Source organism: Dipodomys merriami, unplaced genomic scaffold (assembly GCF_024711535.1).
Source record: "Dipodomys merriami isolate MVZ:Mamm:240054 unplaced genomic scaffold, mDipMer1.0.p SCAF_7, whole genome shotgun sequence".
Classification (NCBI taxonomy): Eukaryota; Metazoa; Chordata; class Mammalia; order Rodentia; family Heteromyidae; genus Dipodomys; species Dipodomys merriami.
Window position 1 is genome coordinate 8,778,176 of NW_027206290.1, and position 19,941 is coordinate 8,798,116.

General features: G+C 33.9%; 1 protein-coding gene across 2 annotated transcripts in view; it reads right to left on the minus strand.

Moving 5' to 3' along the window:
* The window catches only part of Adgrl4 (adhesion G protein-coupled receptor L4), a 110,756-nt gene that overhangs the window by 24,954 nt on the left and 65,861 nt on the right, over positions 1-19,941 (minus strand). For both annotated transcript variants that reach the window (XM_070007389.1, XM_070007388.1), the window contains exons 10-13: positions 18,896-19,069; positions 17,552-17,755; positions 14,748-14,968; positions 14,555-14,621 (exon numbers count right to left, since the gene is read on the minus strand). In XM_070007389.1, coding sequence (XP_069863490.1) covers positions 14,555-14,621; positions 14,748-14,968; positions 17,552-17,755; positions 18,896-19,069 — 666 coding nt within the window. The remainder of the gene's footprint in view (positions 1-14,554; positions 14,622-14,747; positions 14,969-17,551; positions 17,756-18,895; positions 19,070-19,941) is intronic.

Here is a 19,941-nt window from a genome sequence, read left to right on the forward strand (position 1 = left end):
GCAATCCTTAGATCTCAGCTCTTGAGTGGCTAGACTTTAAAAAATATTATTGAAAAGGTTGATGAACAGAAGGGGTATAGTTACATAAGTCAGTTAATGAGCACATTTCTTTTTAATTTTTAAAAGATTTAAAACTTTCTATAATTGGGAAATTTTGAAACTAGATTGAACCATGTTCTCATAAGAGAAAGAAATCAAGAGAGAGCCCTACAGGCAGTTCATGTTCTCAGAATGACTACTTTCTACTTTACAGGGCATATTAAAGATAGATGGGGAATTTGATAAACACAGGAAGTTTATTGTACAAGAGTTCTCAATTGGCTAGATGCCCAGGAGTGGGTGGGGTTGCTGGATCATAGGGAATGTCTACATTTGTTTAGTCTTTTCTGGAATCTCCACACTGCTTTTCAGAGTGGTTGAACAATTTACATTCCCACCAACAGTGTAGTAGTGTTCTTTTTGGGCCACATCCCCTCTAGCATCTGATATTGTTACTTTTCTTGATAATGGCAGTCCTAACTGGGGTGAGATGGAATCTCAATGTTGTTTGGATTTGCACTTCTTTTATGGCCAGAGATGTTGAACATTTTTTCATGTGTCACTTGTCCATTCTTATTTTTTCTTCAGAGAAGACTCTCTTTAAGTTTTTCGGCCCCTTATTAATTGGGTTGTTAATTCTTTGAGGATTTGTTTTTGGGAATTTATTATCTTTTTGAGCTCTAAGTATATTTTAGATATGAGGCTACAGTAAAGCCACCAGCATGATCATGTTCACGGCAGCATTGTTTACCATAGCCAAGATATGGAATCAACCTAGATGCTCTATTTATACACAATGGAATTCTATGCTTCCAGCAGAAAGAATGACATTGCTCCATTTGTAAGGAAATGGAAAGACTTGGAAAAAATAATTTTTTTTTTTACTAAGAGAAGTAAACCAGAACCAAAGACACACAGGCTGCATAGTTTCCCTCATTTGTAATAATTAGAATGTGCCTATAAATCTACAAGTAAACCCAGTGGACAGTAAAAGAAAAATAATTATACCTCAACAGGATTAATTAAACAGCAGTCTAAACATAGACACAATGAAAACAAAGGAGGATATTCTTAGGAGAGGGCTACAAGAGATCAATATCTATGTGCATAAGATCATATAAAAATGATGCTTCTTGAACTCCAAGAAATGGAAGTAAGAGAAATGTTTATTGTATTGTTTGCGGTTCTACTTTTTAAATTTCTTCTTTCCCTTTTTCTTTGGTTTATTTGCTCCTGTTTCTGATTTCTGTAGCCTTTGTCTTGCATATAAGTTTGTCTGATTTGGGGAGAGGAAGGGGAAGCAAAGAAATGGTGGGACAAAGGATGAATCAATTCAGCAATGAAACACACTAGTCACTATGTTGGAGAAATGAACTATACAACTTTGAGGGGAGGGAAGTCTGGAGGGGAAAAATGGAGAATGAGGAAGAGGGAGACACTGTTCAAAGAAATGTACTCATTACCTGACTTACGTAACTCTAACCCCTCTGTACATCACCTTTATAGTAAAATTTTTTAAAAAATAAAAAATTTCTGTAAATACTAATGAGTACTAATTCAAAGAAAGGTTCACACTTGTATACAACTTCGAATATGCTATATACACAAATATACTCGAAGGAAGATTAGAAATCTAAGAATGAGCAGAATGCACACACTGTGCTCTTGGATAAATTTAAGTTATTTATAAAATCTCATTGAATAAATGCTTAAAAGTATTATGTTAGCCACAAATTAAAGTACATTATTTACTTTCATGAAATCAATCCTTTTAAAGAATGTATTTCTTACATGATAAATATAGACCCCTCTGGATATTTATAAATAGGTAAGTCCAGATGATAGTGCCAGAGTATGAAAATCAAATAATACATTTATGTTTTGCTAAATGACGTTACTACTTTTTATTTTCATGTGCTACAAATGTGTCTGTGGGGATTAACTGAGATACATTAAAAACTTTTATAAAGATTAAAAGATTATATAAGATAAAATGAACATGATGCTAATGACTGATTTAGTCTACCAGCATACTTCATGTTTTTTTTTATTATTTTTCATATGTCCTTAGAAAACATTCCTCACTATCAAGCTAGTTTTAGAGGGAAAAACTAATGATTTTATTTATTTTACCTGGTTCTTTCAAATTGGGATTAAGAGACCCAGGAGATTTAAAAATATTTTTTGTATCTCTTATTTATAAGTAAGCAGGCCCAAAGAAACATAGGCCCCATGTTTTCCCTCATTTTTAATAGTTAGTGTATGTCAAGGATAGTTCTAGTAGATGAGCAGAATAGTTCAATAGCTAGGTACATGTGACCATATCAGATGATCCTAAGCAAAATGAATTCAAGACATGGACACGAGGTTTTTTTGTGTTGTTGTTGTTTTTAATGTGATTTCTTGTTTCTTTTGTATTTGACCCCCGTGTGGTTTATCCCCTGTTGTTACTTGATTTTGGAACCCTGGGTATTGTATATACATTTATTATTATTATTTATTGTATATACATTTATTAGGGAAGGGAAGGGAAGGGAAGGGAAGGGAAGGGAAGGGAAGGGAAGGGAAGGGAAGGGAAGGGAAGGGAAGGGAAGGGAAGGGAAGGGAAGGGAAGGGAAGGGAAGGGAAAGGAAAGGAAGGGAAGGGAAGGGAAAGGGAACAATAAAATGCTGAGACAAGGGACCAAGGGGGAACCAATGCAACAGTGATACTCACAAGACAATACTGTGGAAATGATATCTTTGAAGGTATTTAAGTAAAAATATAACTCCTATATATAAGAATATATTTAAAATTACACATATCATGTCTGTATTTGAGACTATCTTTTAAATAATTCTAGCTATTTTTTCAGAAAGACAAAAATAACGAAACAAGTTAAGTATGACAGTCACTGAAGTGCTTTATAAGAATATAGAAGAACATTTAAATATTGAAGTGACTTTTTAAAAAGTTTTATTGTCAAGGTATTGTACAGAGGAGTTAGTTACATAAGTAAGGTAGTTAATACATTTGTTGTTGACTTGTTACCCCCTCCCTCATTTTTCTTCCACTTTCCTTCTCCCTAACCCCTCCCCCCCAGTTGTACAGATCATTTCCACAATATTGTCTTGTGAGTATTGCTGTTGCATTGGTTCCCCCTTGGTCCTTTGTCTCATCATTTTGTTGTTCCCCTTCCCTTCCCTTCCCTTCCCTTCCCTTCCCTTCCCTTCCCTTCCCTTCCCTTCCCTTCCCTTCCCTTCCCTTCCCTTTCCTTCCTTTTCCTTCCTTTTCATTCCCTTACCTTAAATCAAGTAACAACAGGGGATAAACCATAGTGGGGCAAATACAAAAGAAACAAGAAATCATATAGCACATTAAAAACAACAACAACACAGAAAAACCTCGTGTCCATGTTTTGGAGTTCATTTTGCTTAGGATCATCTGATATGGTCATATGTACCTAGCTATTGAGCTATTCTGCTCATCTACTAGAACTATCCTTGACATACACTAACTATTAAAAATGAGGGAAAACATGGGGCCTATGTTTCTTTGGGTCTGCTTACTTCACTTAATATGAATTTTTTTCCAAGTCTTTCCATCTCCTTACAAATGGGGCAGTGCCATTCTTTCTGATGGAATATATATCACATCTAAAGTGACTTACAAAAGTCATGGATACATGTGCTTAAAAATGTGACATTAAATTAAAATGTATAAAGAAAACATTGATACTGTCATTCAAAATAGTTAAAATTCAAATGGGTAATGTTTCTAATATAGCTTTAATCAGGCCTTCTCAATTACTGTGCCCAAGCCCCGACTATAATGTTTTAAAATGTGTTATTTGTTCAAGACTCTGAAATGCATTCATATGTAGGCTACTTAAAATACAAGTCTAGACTGGCAATTCCCAACTAAAAGAACTGGGAATAACATTGTTCAAGGACAATTTAGTTTGTCCTAAGACATTTTTGTTTGTCATATCTGAATGGCTGTGCTAACAGAATCTAGTCAGGAGTAACAATTCACAGATGTTGCTAAGCTCCTACAATACACATGACAGTCTTCACAACAAAGATATTGTCCAAAGTGTCAACTGAACCACAGTTGTGAAATACTGACTCAGTATAATCCTTTCATTGATTTATATATTGCAATGTAGTCATTGGGACATCACAGTAGATGAGAATATATCATGTTGTGATAAGTATTAGAGAAAAAGACCTTCTCATGCATCATTGGGCTATTGATAATTGAAGAAATGGTTTTACAGATTGATATGTAAATTTCAAAATCTACATCTAAGAATCATTCTCAAACAATTTTCTGTGCCATATTATTTGTAATAAGGAAACACTGGAAATACTTATGCATCTATAGGAGAAAGGTTAAATACTGTGCACTCATAATATGTAATAAAATGGTGGAACTGTGTTTTCTAGTGGAGCAAGATGTAATATATTGTAGCCTGTAGGCACTTAAAAGTTTTGAACCTGTAACAACATATGTATTTATAGATGTATACATATATATTCATATGTATGTATGCATATATATATATATATATATATATATACACACACACACAAAGCAAATATCTGGAAGGATGAAGGTTAATATTTAAGAAAGAAGCTGTTAGTTATCAAGGACATATGTTTAGGATAAAAGTTTCACCTTTGGGCTGGGAAGGTGGCTCAGTGGTAGAGCGCTTGCCTTGCATGCCTGAGGCCCTGGGTTCGATTCCTCAGCACCACATAAGCAAAAAGAAAAAACCCGGAAGTGGCGCTGTGGCTCAAGTGGTAGAGTGCTAGCCTTGAGCTGAAGAGCTGAAGGACAGCACCCAGGCCCAGAGTTCAGGCACCACGACAGGACCAAAAAAAAAAAAAAAAAAAAGTTTCACCTTTTACTTCACATAGTCTTATGATATTTTCATTTCTTTTAATGTTGGATTTTTTGCAACTAAAATGCAATATAAATATATCATATCATATAATATGAATGTACACATGATATACAGATATAGACGTAGTCTGTCAGATAGGAGGTAGGTAGAGGATTAACTTTTAGGAGGTTTTATTAGGCATTTCTTGGTAAAAAGAGAATTAGAGAGGACATCCTTAGAAGAAACCATTAAAGATGAGTGGTGTTCTGGTCAAATCTAAAAAGAAGTGGATAAGAATAGTAACACAGTAGCACTCAATTATAACCATTTTGATTTGCATTCTAATGAAAGTTCACAATTTTAAAGAAAATGCCTTATTTGGACATGGCTTAATTAGTATTTGCTTCAATCAAGCAAATCCAATTCTTCAATCCTGAAAGTATCTGTAGAAAAGTTCCATTTTTATTTAAAAGTTAAATTATTTTTACAAACTTTTTTATATTTGTGTACTTGAATCTATTAGCTTGTATAGTTTTTGTTGAAAGAATTCAGTATTAAAGATTAAAAATGTGGAAGAAAATATTATGGAAATTATCATCAGACTGCAGCTTGCTTTACAAAGATTAGACGACTCTTTCTTCTACAGTTCCCTTTTTCAAAAGCATGGCTAGGCGTTTTCATGTGTAGTCACAATCATAAAATTTAAATGCACTGATACATAGATAGGATCAATGGGGTCACTGGTTCATTTTTCAGATTTCAAGAGACTCTTAATATTAATGAGTCAATACCTGAGGAAATACTTTCATATGATCAATGCAGTAAATGTTGCTATTCAAACATCTAAGTAGTTAACACTTATCAGAATAGATTAAAAGCTTGAATATTTGTTTGAAACAACATACCTCGGGGCAGAAAAAGTCACCAGTGTTGAACCAATTCATTCTTATTCATTTATATATTGTCTCAAAGGCATTTTACATTTTACTTCCAAACTAGGCATGCCCCAGAGTTCTGTTCTTAAAATCTATCAGATTCCATTTGCTAGTTCTTTTTTCTATGGAAAAAATACAGTAATTCAATGTAAGAAAGGAAGTGGTTGTAAAGTTTCCACAAAATAGGAGTATGGGGTATGTCTTCCTAGGTTTATTCAGGGAAAGCTATGAGAGAAATCTTGTCAATCACTTAAGGCCACAAGTATTTTCTACTAATTCCATATTTAAATTTGAAGATTCACTTAGATTGTATCTTTATTCTAGAAAATAAATGCCATTTTATTAAGTCTCTTTGACTTTTCTCTATTTTAGTTATTTTTTTTCTGTCAAAGAGTATAGAGGTAAAACAAATTCTATATTGTAATTGGTATTGCCAAGCTGCAGTCTGATGATAATTTCCATAATATTTTCTTCCACATTTTTAATCTTTAATGCTGAATTCTTTCAACAAAAACTATACAAGCTAATAGATTCAAGTATACAATTACCAATTATATCAAGATATACCTTGATATAATTTAATGCTGTTACATAGCCACTAATAAATTGAAAGTCAGAATATGTATATGAGCATACATACTATATATGATCTTATATGCATTCTATTGCATATTATTTTTGGCTGTGATATGTTGGTTATAAAATCTGTCTTAATTTTATTTTTAAAATAAAAAGAATAAAAAAGCCATAGGGTCATCAATCAAATTGATGGGCATTTCAATTGTTAAAAATGAATGCTACTTAAGATTTTTTCATTTTGGTTTAGTATTATATTGGGCTGACATTATCTTTATTTACATATTGTACACAGCAGCAAATAACTTCAAATGATCACATGGATTGTCTGTCTCATAAATTGCTATACTTTTATTAATGGAATGATTAGTTTCATAGATAATTACTGAGGACATAATAGCCAATTTTATGTTTTAAGAAGACCAAGGTTAGTATAATATACACAAAATTGTCATGCACAATATAAAATTTAAAATGTCTTTAAAAAGGGTTAGAATCCAAATACCTACAAATATGATGGAAGCATTAGTTACAAACTTGTGCAATGATTGATAATAGTACTCAAGGTGGCTGAACTTGGCATAAGGGATAAGATTGTAAATGAAAAAGCAAAAGAATATATCCAAGAAATATAAAATATTCTAACAAAGATGAAGTTTGTAATATAGAAATACAATGTGAGTGCTGTAAAAAAGGCAGGGTTAATCAAAATTATGCACAACTTTAAGTATCAGTCTTAGGTATTTGCACTTAGGTATTTGGACTATGGCTATCAGCAATGGAACTAAGATTGGAGGCACTAAATGGAAGCCCATGAATGTATGTCCAAGTATAGTAATAGTGGCTATTGGGCAAATGATACTCTCCATACCTCATTTTTTTCTGGTCCTGGGGCTTGAGTTCTGGGCTTGTGTACTGCCCCTGAGCTTCTTTTGCTCAAGGCTAGCATTTTACTACTTGAGCCACAGCTCAACTCCCAGCTTGGAAATAATACTCTCATGGACTTTCCTTCCCAGGCTGGCTTTGAACTGTAATGTTCAGATCTCAGCCTTCTAGATAGTTTGGATTATAGGCATGAGCCACTGACGTTGGGCTCTTTTACTTTAAAATGATACCAATCTCTCTCTTCATATCTCTCCATTTCTCTGTCAATCTCATTCCATTTCTCTTTCTCTCTCCTCTTCCTGTTTATTTCTCTTTCATACACACATAAAATATAAACATTAACACATAGTGGTTAGTCTTTTACATAATAAATTAAAATGTGTTAATACATTCAGAATGTTTAGGTTTTTAAATCAACATATTTTCTTGTTATTAATAGATCACATGACCTGAATTTATGTTGGTCCAGATTATACTGCCTAGATTAACTCAAAATAAGAGAGAATATAGAAGAAAGATAGGTTGATGGCAAATAAAAAGGAAGTCAATATAAACTGAAAGTTGGATTTTAGATTTAGGTTAAGAAATACATTCATGTACTATCCCTAAGTTTCACATGTAGACTTATATGCTTGGAGCCCACCACTTAATATTTTTGAAGCAAATTTCAGGTATAGTAAAAATAAGGATTACCCAGGTGCCAGTGGCTCAGGCCTGTAATTCTAGCTACTCATGAGGCTGAGATCTGAGGACTGTGGTTCCAAATTAACCCAGGCTGGAAAGTCCATGATATTCTTACCTCTAATTAACCATCAAGACACTGGAAATGTAGGTATGGCTCCAGTGGTAGAGTGCTAGCATTGACCATAAAAGCTCAGGGGCAGGATCTGAATTCAAGCCCCAGGACTGGCACACACTCACATTAAAAATGGTTTTTTAAGGAGATCAAATATTTATATTCATACGTTTTAAAAGTAGTAGGTACTCAGTAAATTATTTTTAAAACATTAAAATTATTAAAATTAAAAAATTGCAACTTACTGAGGGATAGCAAATGCTTAACTTTAAAAGTGGACAAGATAGAGCTATATTTATTTAGAAATAAATAATTTGAGAAACAATGACAATCTGGCCTGGAGGATGATGGTTTTGTAAAACATAATTCTTACTGGGATAAGGTAGAATCATAATGTTGCTTTGATTTGCATTTCCTTTATGGCCAGAGATGTTTAACATTTCTTCATGTGTCTGTTGGCCATATTTACTTCTTCTGAGAAGTCTCTTTTTAAGTCTTTAGCCCATTTATTAGCTGGGCTGTTGTTTCTTTGAGGGTTTATTTTTGAGGATTAGATTTTTTGAGCTCTAAGCATATTTTGGATATTAGGTCCTTGTCTGATGGCTAGCTGGTAAAAATCTTTTCCCATTCTGTGATCTGTCCACCTCACCCCTGTTAGAATGACCATTGTTCAACCACTCTGAAAAGCAGTATAGAAGGTCCTCAAAAACCTAAACATAGGGGCTGGGAAGATGGCTCAGTGGTAGAGTGCTTGCCTTGCATGCCTGAAGCCCTGGGTTCGATTCCTCAGCACCACATAAGCAAAAAGAAAAAAGCCAGAAGTGGCTCTGTGGCTCAAGTGGTAGAGTGCTAGCCCTGAGCTGAAGAGTTGAGGGACGACGCCCAGGCCCAGAGTTCAGGCTCCATGACTGGACCCCCCCCCCACAAAAACAAACAGAACCCTAAACATAGAATTACATGTGACCCAACAGTTCCCCTCCTGCGCATTTATTCAATAGAACATAAACAAGGCCACACTAAAGCCACCATAGGTAAGATGTGAAATTATCCCAGATGCTTCTCAATCGATAAATGGTATATATATACACAATGGAATTCTAATCATCCATCAGAAAGAATGATATTGAACCCGTTAGAAGGAAATAGAAAGACTTCAAGAAGATTATATTAAGTGAAGTAAGTCAGATCCAGAGAAAGACAGGTTGCATGACTTCTATTACATTAGAGGGAACTAGAATGTTCCTATAAATCTAGAATTAAGCACACTGGGTGGCACCTAAGCAGTTATAAATGAATTAACTGAAGTATAATAGAATCTATACAGAACACAAATAGTGTAATTCTTTAGGAAGTTTAAGTCAAAGGCTAACAAAATGAATACTAGGAAATGGGTACTTGAAAGGGGGGGTATGGGGTAAAAGGGGATGGGTAGAAAAATGAGTGGGGGAAATGAGTAGAATACAGGCAAGAATGCATTATATATACCACAGAACTGAGAAAAATAAGGGAAATGAGGGGTGAAAGATGGGTGAAGATGATGAAGAGATGGTACAGATAAAGATACATTGCATATATAAATTTCTTTTTTAAATGGCAAAAAATATAATATATAACTTAAAAGTTGAGAAAAGTGAAGGAAGGGATGACTTTGGAGGGATGCGTGAGAATATTAAAAGGGGTGACAGTGATCAAGAGGCACTGTGTTCCTAAACTGCTCTGTTGAATGATAACTCCTTTTTATAAGTACCCAAAGAAAATAAGAGCATCTTAATTATTACAAATTTGGGAAACAATGGGACCATGTTTCTTTAGGTCTGCCTTACTTCACTTAATATGGTTTTTTCCAAGTCTTTCCATTTCCTTACAAATGAGGTGGTGTCAGTTTATCTGATGGAAACATATAATTCCATTGTGTGTATAAATATATTTATATGTATATACCTCACATTTTTCTAGATCCATTCATCTACTGAGGGCATCTGGGTTGGTTCCAGATCTTAGCTATGGCAAATAATGCTGTGATAAACATAGTTGTGTTAGTAGCTTTAGTATGGCCTTATTTGTGATCATTTGGGTAAATGCCCAGAAGTGGGAAGCTCTATGTTTAGTCTTCTGAGGAACTTCCAAATTGCTTTCCAGAGTGGTTGAACAAGTTTATACTTCTACCACCAGTATATTCATGTTCCCTTTTGGCCACATGACCTCCAGTATCTCTTGTTATTAGATTTCTTGATTATAGCCATTTTAACTGGGGTGAGGTGAAATCTCAATGTTGTTTTGATTTGCCTCATTTGTAATGATTAGTATATGTCTAGAATAATCCTACCAGATGAGCATAATAGCTCAATAGCTATGTACATATGACCATATAAGATGATCCTAAGCAAAATGAACTCTAAGACATGGACACAAGAGGTTTTTCTTTGTTGTTGTTGTTTTAAATGTACTATGTGATTTCTTGTGTGTGTGTGTGTGTGTGTGTGTGTGTGTGTGTGTTTTCCCCCCTGTGGTTTATCCCCTGTTGTCACTGTTTTTGATTTTGGTACCCTGAGTATTGTGTATGTGTATATATATCTAAATTAGGGAAGGGAAGGGGAACAACAAAATGGTGAGATAAAAGACACAGAGGTACCAATGCAGCAGTAATAGTCACAAGGAAATACATTGGAAATGATCTGTACAACTTGGGGAGAGGAGTGGAAAAGAGGGAAAGTGGAAGAAAAACGAGGGAGAGGGTAACAAGTTGGACAACAAATGTACTCACTATGTTACATATGTAACTGTAACTCCTCTGTACAACAATAAAATTACAAATATAAAATTACAAAGCATCTTAAACTATGAAACATAATTCTTGAGTACTGTTTGTGATATTTTAGTGTATCTCAGGTACTCTTATGGTTTCCAATGCTTTCTCTTTGGATCTTCCTCTTAAAGATCTGGTGTTACCATAGAATTGCGTGGTAGAAATATAAGTTCACATTTTAATGCCTTGCCCAATCTGTATCAAAATTAAAAGCAAAGGTGCTTCTTGTTATTCCATAAGCAGGCATAGATGCTGAAGACTTTTTAAATACCTATGGGATGTGTTTTATTTATTTTTTCTATCCTGAGGTTTGTAACCAGGGCCTGGGCACTGACCTTGAACTTTTTTGCTCAGAGCCAGGACTCTACCATTTAAGCCATATCTCCATTTTTGGCCTTTTGGTGGTTAACTGGAAATAAGCATCTCACAGATTTTTCTTCCTGGTCTGGTATCAAACCTTGATCCTCAGATCTCAGTCTCCTGATTAGCTAGGATTACAGGAATGAGCCACCAGCACTTGGCCTTCCAAGAGCATTTACTGATTGCTTCTGCATCACCCCAGTTCATATTTTATTTAATTACATACTGTTCTTTTAGTTTTTGTCATTTCTTTTGTCTTCCTTTGTATTTGCCACCCAAGTCACCAGGGGAAATGTTATGCAATGATTGGCTGTATTTTCCTACCAACATGTTTCCAAGTTAAGGTGGTGATTTTCCAATCAGCATGTAATTGCTTTTTCCCCAAATGGCTAGTGATCAGTTTTGAAGATATAAACCTTATTTAGTTAAATAGACAACTTTTAATATAAAAAATGATATTTTTACTCTGGGCATGGCACTGGCATAACTTTAAGTAATTTTAAACTCAAAATAAATCTATATTATCCTTCTTTTTCCTCTTCAGAATTTTGGACTCCAGGTTGTCTGAATGAAATGTGTATGAGTGTGGGATAGATGGCTTGGTTCTGGGATCCTGTCTCTACTCTCTAGATGTAGAAGCTCTCTTCCCAGGGCTAGAAAGTTCTCATCTGTTGGCGGTTGAGTGGAGGTGGAATTCACACCACTTTAGTGTAGAGTAGTTCCTGTTACTATGGATATTATTCACTTATGAGATAGACTCCATCTTGCTCAAATATGTTCATTTTGGTGTTTGTAGTACTTCATTTGTGCCTTCATGCCCTCTTTGGAACTGTAGTCTTCATTCAACCCATGCTCTTAGAAATGCATTTATATTGAGGAGGCTCACAACTCTTTTTAGCTTTCTAGTGTTTCTATTTTTATTCTCTTTTTGGGATTAAGGGTTAAGATCAGGACTCTTTTTTAGCCCAGCAAGAACTCAAACTTATACTCCTCCTACTCAATCTCAGAGGTACTGGGCTTACACCATGCTTGGATATCCTTTCTTAGCATTTGTGTTCCTAGAATAGTTGAAGTGTTTACATGTTGTCCAATCATTTGATCCCTAGCCACACTATATGCTATTATTGCTGTTGATATTCTTTCAAACATATAGCCTTTTGGAAACTTTAAGTAAAAAAGGTGCCAGTCTCAATGTTTCTATTTGGCCTTGAATAAGAAAGGCATATGTCAAAAAATCATGTAGTGATGTGCTCTTAGTATTTTGCTCATCTTACATACCAGGGAGATATGAAAGTTATACAAGCTCCCACTATATACTTTGGGATCAGGATGATCATTTTCCTCTGATTTTTACTTTATACAAAACTTTTGCTTTACTTCTGCTCCTATCGACTTCAGCAGGTGTGGGAGCACTGCCTGTCTTTCTCACTGGTAGGGAAAGTAAAAGTTACTGAGATTGCTGTGTTCCCTAAAAGTTAAGCACTCCTCAATCATAGCTATCTCAGTTGGAAGCGTCCCTTACAGGGTTATATCTATTCATAATGTCTCTTCTTAACATTTGTTGGAAATTTTCAAGGTCAAATATTTGGTAAGGAACCTATGGTCTTTTCACTTGAGCTTGAAACTATTCTGGGACAAGAGGAAAAGTACCACTTACCATCATGTAATACAATTATATAGTTCTTAACACATGAATATTAGCAGATAATAGGAATCACTTGTTAATTCGTTTTCCTTGAGAAATTAAGATTTTCTCATATTTTGGAAGACATAATACATAGAGCAGAATTTAAATTTTGGGGAAACAGAAATGCTTTACCCATTTCTTAAGCAGCCTGACCTTCTGGGTAATCTGTGAATATCATACGGAAACTGTACCAAAGACACATGGATTCATTAATTCCGGAAGAGAACAGGGTTAAAGTTTGCAGGACTGGTTTTTAGATAAGCCCATCTAATGTCAGCACACCTTACTACAAGATATTTTAAAATCACTTTAAATAAACTTTTCCTTTCTTACATTAGAAAAATATTTCAATTTTTCTGTCCCTAGCATACATTTTAGCCTTTTCTTGTTTATATGTATACTAAAAATCATTATTTCATAATACCTCTACTTGTACAAAGCAGTTTCAGACATGGTTTGCTCAATAAAGCAAGACTTAAAATATATCTCCACATGAAATACTCATGCCAGAGCCACCAATGAAGATACATGTGTTATGTAGGCTTAGCAAACTGGCACTCAATCAATTCCCATTATTTTAGCTGAAATCTAACAAATGACTGCAATTTATTTACTAAATCAATTGTAAGAATTAGAAGCAATTTTCTGGGATGATTAGAAAGTATAATTCTTGAATGTACTTGATTTTACCACATCATTATAAAATAAAGCTTGATGAAAATTCTCTGCTTTGCAATTCAATTTTTTCTCTACTGAGTTGCTCCCTTGAAACCATAAAGCACTCAAGGGAAAAGAGGACAACCTAAAATAATTTTAAAAGATGACTAGCTTTTGGTCAAAACATATGGAACATAGTTGCCCAAAATGTTGTACCAATTCCTCTGGTGACAATTCATTCCATTGTAGAATCTTGTCAGAGTTCCCAGATTCATTGACAGACTATTATATTCTAAATGACTGTTGAAAACCTTCAGCACTTAGAAATGCTCTTGAAACATATAAAAATGCCTTTATTTAGAATGGAACATATAATACCTGCCAAATTTGCAGGATTGAAACCACTTTCAGTAAGAATTAAAAGGCCCTCTTCCTTGCTGAAACAGGACTATCAATATATGATTTGTCTGCTCACGAGAAATAGTAGGTTCTTGTCTCTGATGTTGTAATTCAGCTTAAAATCACTTTATGATGACAGAGTACATAAAGATGATAAAACTGAGAAGATGACAGTCTAATCTTCAAAGATGGCTGATCATTGATAAAAGATTAAGTAACCTAAATATTTGAAATGCCAGATTAACAGTTGGTTGGGATACTCTCAGTATTTCAGGATAAAGAAACATCCCTGATAAATGATTTATTCTATTTTATGCAAAAATCTATCTTCCTCCATAAGTAATAATTGTTTTGAATCTGTAAGCTAGTTTGTTTTCCTCAATCACAATGCATGTGTAAGATGTTAATAAATAATATACGGTAAAATCTTAGTAAATGATATACTGCAAAATGTTCCAAGACCTTTTTTACAGTATAATGCCTGATTTAAACACTTCTTAATCAGAACTCTTTGGACTATTAATAATTATTATGAATATATACGTACAAGAATGATTAGACACGCTGGTCCTATAAAACTCCAAATAAAGTTGTTTTCTGTGCTAAGCCAACATCTGAAAAGTAAATAAAATATAAACCCATAAATACTTCGAATGCACTTAAACAAAGCAACATTCTCAAAGACATGCAAACAGCATTCAGAATTGTGCTTCAAATGATCAAGAATTATCTTCACTTACACTTTGGTGGTGCCATAATATCTGTATCCCAAGGCTGCTGAAAATCCCACTACCACAGCTGGGCTGAGATAGCCAAAGATATAAAAATTCTTGTGCAAAAATCCCTTGTTGTAAATGACTCCCACAACAATGAGATAGAGGTGTATGCCCTCAATGCACATCCATGCAAAGGCAGCTAGAAAGAAATAGTGGAGCAGCCCCGCAATGATCGAACAGACGAGCTAGGAACCAAAGAAAGAGACCATAAGTAATTGTTTCTTTAAAAGTATCATAACATAGCTTTTGTGTTTCCTCATTAGATTGTACCATTTTATAACATGATTTTTCACATCAAAATATTCCTTCCATACTAGCATTTTAAAAAATGTTCTACACTTCTGACTTTAAAGAACTGTTTTATCCTTAACCAATCCTGTGATAAAACTAAGCTACTAAGATGTGTCATGTTAAGTACAGTTTATGTTACATGGGATTTTTCACATGTAAACCATGGTATCTTGGGGTGAACATGTACTAATTTAATTTTAGTTTGGAGATATATCCACACTCTTTTACTTATGATCAAAGAATGAACATTGTTGGTAATAATAGTATGATTAAAATTAAAATAGATATATTAAGTGATAAAACTGAATTTACAAAGCAAATAATTTCTTTTTACCAAAATATTCATTATATGATTGCTTCAAGTTATAAGATTATTGAGTAAAATTGAGATGACTTTCAGATAAACACAATTTCTGAGGTTTTGAATACTTAGAACTGAACTTAGGCTTACAGGAAGAGTACAAACAAGGAAAGTTCCCTATTGTTAGAACTAATTATACCCATCATGGAGAGACAGCATAATATCCATCCTCATACCACTCACTAAAATAGAATAAAATTCAAGAATAATACAATTTTATTCTAATATATATTGGAAAGTAACATCTAAGGTTGAGAAACAGAATGATCACCGGACAAACAAAATTTGAAGGCTACTTTAGTGAGAGCAGAAATACAGTATAGAAGATGGCAGGATTTGATAGCTCTATCAAATAAGCACAGCAAAGAAAAAGTTACAAAGCAAACACTATGGTGGGAGGAATCTGAGAAGCAGAAAGAGACTCTTAGTATTGTGGACTGTGTATAAAATTGAGAAGTGCCATAAATAGTGCTGCAAAACATAAACACAGATATGGAATTTATAGTCCAGTTTCTACTATTTCAGATAGATGCTTTATTGTAGAAGAAAACTTTGATAACTGATTTCTAGTTTTAGTCCTTGAAATATTTCTAGGAAGAATGAAAATAAAGAGGCACTTAGATGTTTTGTGGTCATGAGAACACACTTCTTCAGTCTTTGACTGCAAGGAGTGCCATTAATCCAGAACTCTAACTGCTGCCACTGTTATGAACTCCATTGCTGTGGATACATCTCTCACAGGCTGCTGCAGCCTGTGATTGAGTACAGAAGGTTACTAAGGCTTCCCTGTTCCTGAGAGATGGGGGGAATTCCTCTGACAGGTGTCTTTGGTTCAAGGATTTCCAAAAAGGACTGTTGATAGTCCTTCTTTAGCATGGTAGTGCTCTGTAAAGTTCTCCACTTATGTGCGTACATTATTACAATTTGTTTAGAGGAACCTTATCTATTGCTGTCTCTGCATTCTCCCTACCCTCTATTGTTTAATAGTTTTCAGTGATTCATTGTATTATGCCCACAAGTCAATACCATGTATTTCAATACTGTTGATTCTGCATTAATCTCTTTCCACCTCCTTTCTTCTTATCTCCTGAAAGCCCTTTGCTTGATTAATGTACACTAACAAATGAAAAAATAAAAGCATGACTGAACAGGCCATGGTGGGGTAATGATAGCAGAGAAGGTGGGTGGAGAGGGACAATTAACAAAAGTTAATGAGAGTGAATGTGGTCAAAGTATTTATATTCATGTATGAATCTAGATCATTGGAATCTGTTGATATTTTTAAAGGGAGAAGCTAGGTGATGGTGATTCACATCTGAAATCTTAGGAAGCTGAGATCTGAGGATTTCAGCCACCAAAAAGCTAGAACTGAGGCTGTGTCTCAAGTGGGCAAAAAGCTCAGAAACAGTACCCAGACCCTGGGTTCAAGCTCCAGGACTAGCATCAAAAACAAAGTAGATGAAAAAGGGGAGAAAGAATGAAGGAGAGAGATGGAGGTGTGAGTTTGATCCAGGGTGCATTAGTTCTTTCTTCTTTCTTTCACTTGGAGTTAAACTGCAACTTGTCTGTGGGAGTCGAGGACATATTCTCTTTCAAACAACTGCCACTTGCAGATTTATTATAGATTTCATCCCATTTTAGTGCCTCATTCTAGGAGAATTCTACATAATATAATATGTAATGATTTAATAAGGTCCTGGATCAATAATCATAAGAAATGAGTATTTGGGAAAGTGCAGAGAAGAGGTAGGGTTAATTATCATATTTCCTCCTGTAAGTCCTAGATACATGCTTAGTCTCTATCCTATGTAAACTGTATTTCTCCTTAGTCTTTGTTTAATGCTCAGCTGAAAACAAAGGAAGTATTTCTTCAATTTGTTGTGAAGCTTTTATTTTCCCAGTAATTTATCATAAGGAAATATATTTTTGATTAATTATCTTGATATATAAGCTGCTTAGATATGTTAGCAGTATCAAATTTAAACTTAGAAATTACATTAAAATTATTTAGGAAGAAAGTATGTTGTCTGCTTGCCCATTAAGCCCTTCATTATAATTCATGCTTCTATGATATGTATATTTAAGGAAGTACAAAACAGTGAAGAGGGCTACCTACCTTATTAGTGTTTATGTTGATCCCAACAAGAAAAACAAGTTCAGCGAGGAATAGGCTACAGCACAGATTTTTGTGAATTGTTGTCCTGGTGCTTTGAATTTCACTGAGGAACCAGAAGGTAAAAATGCATATGGCAAGACAAATCAATGAAATAATTATTCCAAGTTGAGTGATCCTTGTGAGGATATTATAATCTTTAATACCCTGAGGGAAAATAATAATAAAGCTATAAGAGGATAATTCAGTTAACTTGTCAAAGCAACTACAATGTGTAATGAACTTCAATATCCAAAGAAGTCTGATATAAATCATGTGACACTTAAATGGTGCTGAAAGTAGGGACTTTCTCCTAAGCATAGTATATATTACTGTGTGGCCTAGCAAAGTTATTGTCATCACTTTTGTGATATTGGAAAGGTAATTCATTATTGTAAAGGGAAATGGCTAATTAAAACAGATTTATCAGTGGTAAGTCCAAGTCTTATTTCTATGTGGCAATTCATCTAAAATACATTAAACAAAGGTATAAGAAAAAGCTGAATATACAGAAGAGCAAAATTGTATAGTTCAGAGACTTTAAAATGGAAAATGTTGGTTTAATTCTACCCTGGTTAGTATTTACTTTTGTATACAGACTAGAGACTTATTTGCTTCAGTCTTATTTAAGCCAAAACAATAATCTTTGTGATTGACATTACTTTAAGTAATATACTTAGCAGTGAATTCTAAGTATGCATGGAAGTTAAAAAAGTCCAATCTAATAAAAATTATGATACAGCTATAAAATAAGAAATTGTAAAATAATTACATACTGTAGGATATTACTAAAATATATATTGGTAAGATATTCATTTAAAAGATATTTTTCATATTTGAAAATCTTATGGGTTTCTACATTGCTAAAAATACGACATTAATTACAAATATGCTAAAACATTCATTGGCCATCAAATATTTTGTGGTACTTTGTCACAGGTAAAAGCAGTTTCACTACATATGTAAATTCCCTTAAATTTCATGATATATTATAATATGTAAATGACTTTTGAAAGCAGCATTAAAAACTACTAGTCAACAGATGTATATTTCATACAATATATAATAACTAGAAAAGGATTAGAGAATTCTAGATTAGAAAACCCTAGAATCAATACTACATATTTCCTAGAAGACAGGAAGAAAACTAAAGACCAAAAGAAAGATAATGTTGAAGTTTTACAAAAACATTAAATATTTATTACACAAAAGAAAACATAAAACTATTCCTTAGATGATGTAGGTGAAGAGCAAAGAAAGGAACACAGGTGGGCAGATTTGATAATATGAAGTGGAAAATAGTCTTACAATTTCAGTACTAGAAGACATCAAAATTGCAAAATGTGTCAGGTGATTGCAACGACATGAAGTGTGGGTTTCATTTGAATATGTTAGTTCACAACCTTCCAAAGACCAGCTGCCATTCATGGTATCAGGTGAGTAGTTCCAAAATGCACATTGAGTTCTATACTTATCTTTGATCTGAAAACAAAACATTTTACTCATGAAAAATGTATTCTATTGCATCATATAGTTAATATGAATAAACTAAGGCTTCTTTCCTTCCCTTCTTTCTTTCTTTTTTTCTTTCATTCTTTCATTCTTGCATCCATACTATAGCTTGTACTTAGAGCCTTACATTGTAGCCTGTCGTACTTGCTATACCACTGGAGCCATATTTATGGTTAAGCATATTTACTAACTAACTGAAGATGGAATCATTCTGACTTTTCTGCCAGAGCTATACTGGTTTTGAATCATGGTCCACTAGCTCTCAGCTTCCTGAGTAGCTAGGGTTACAGGTATGAGTCACAGGCTCCCACCTAAATTAAGAATTTTTTAGGATAGAAATTAAAATTTATATCTCAGCAATTGTATTAATATTGTATTACAGGATTGTGATAGTTTTTATTATTAATGAGATTTTATGTGATTAAAAACAGAATATGAGCTGAGCATTGGTGACCCATGCCTATAATACTAGATATTCAGGAGGCTGAGATCTGAGGATCGGGGTTCAAAGCCAGCCTGGGCATGGAAGTCCATGAGATTCTAATCCCCAATTAACCAACTGAAAATAGGAAGTGGAGCTGTGACTCAAAGTGGTAGAGTACTAGCCTTGAGCAAAAGAGCTCAGGGATAGTGCCCAGGCCCTGAATTCAAGCTCCAAGACTGACAAAAAAATTATAAACATATTCATCATATATCTTTGATATATATCATATTATATATATTAATACATAAATATTTAATACGTACTGAATATTTATCATTTATATGTGCACTAATATACAGTAAAATATGAGCAATAAGCAAAAATTAATTTTTATTCTGAAAAATTTTATCTTATTTTT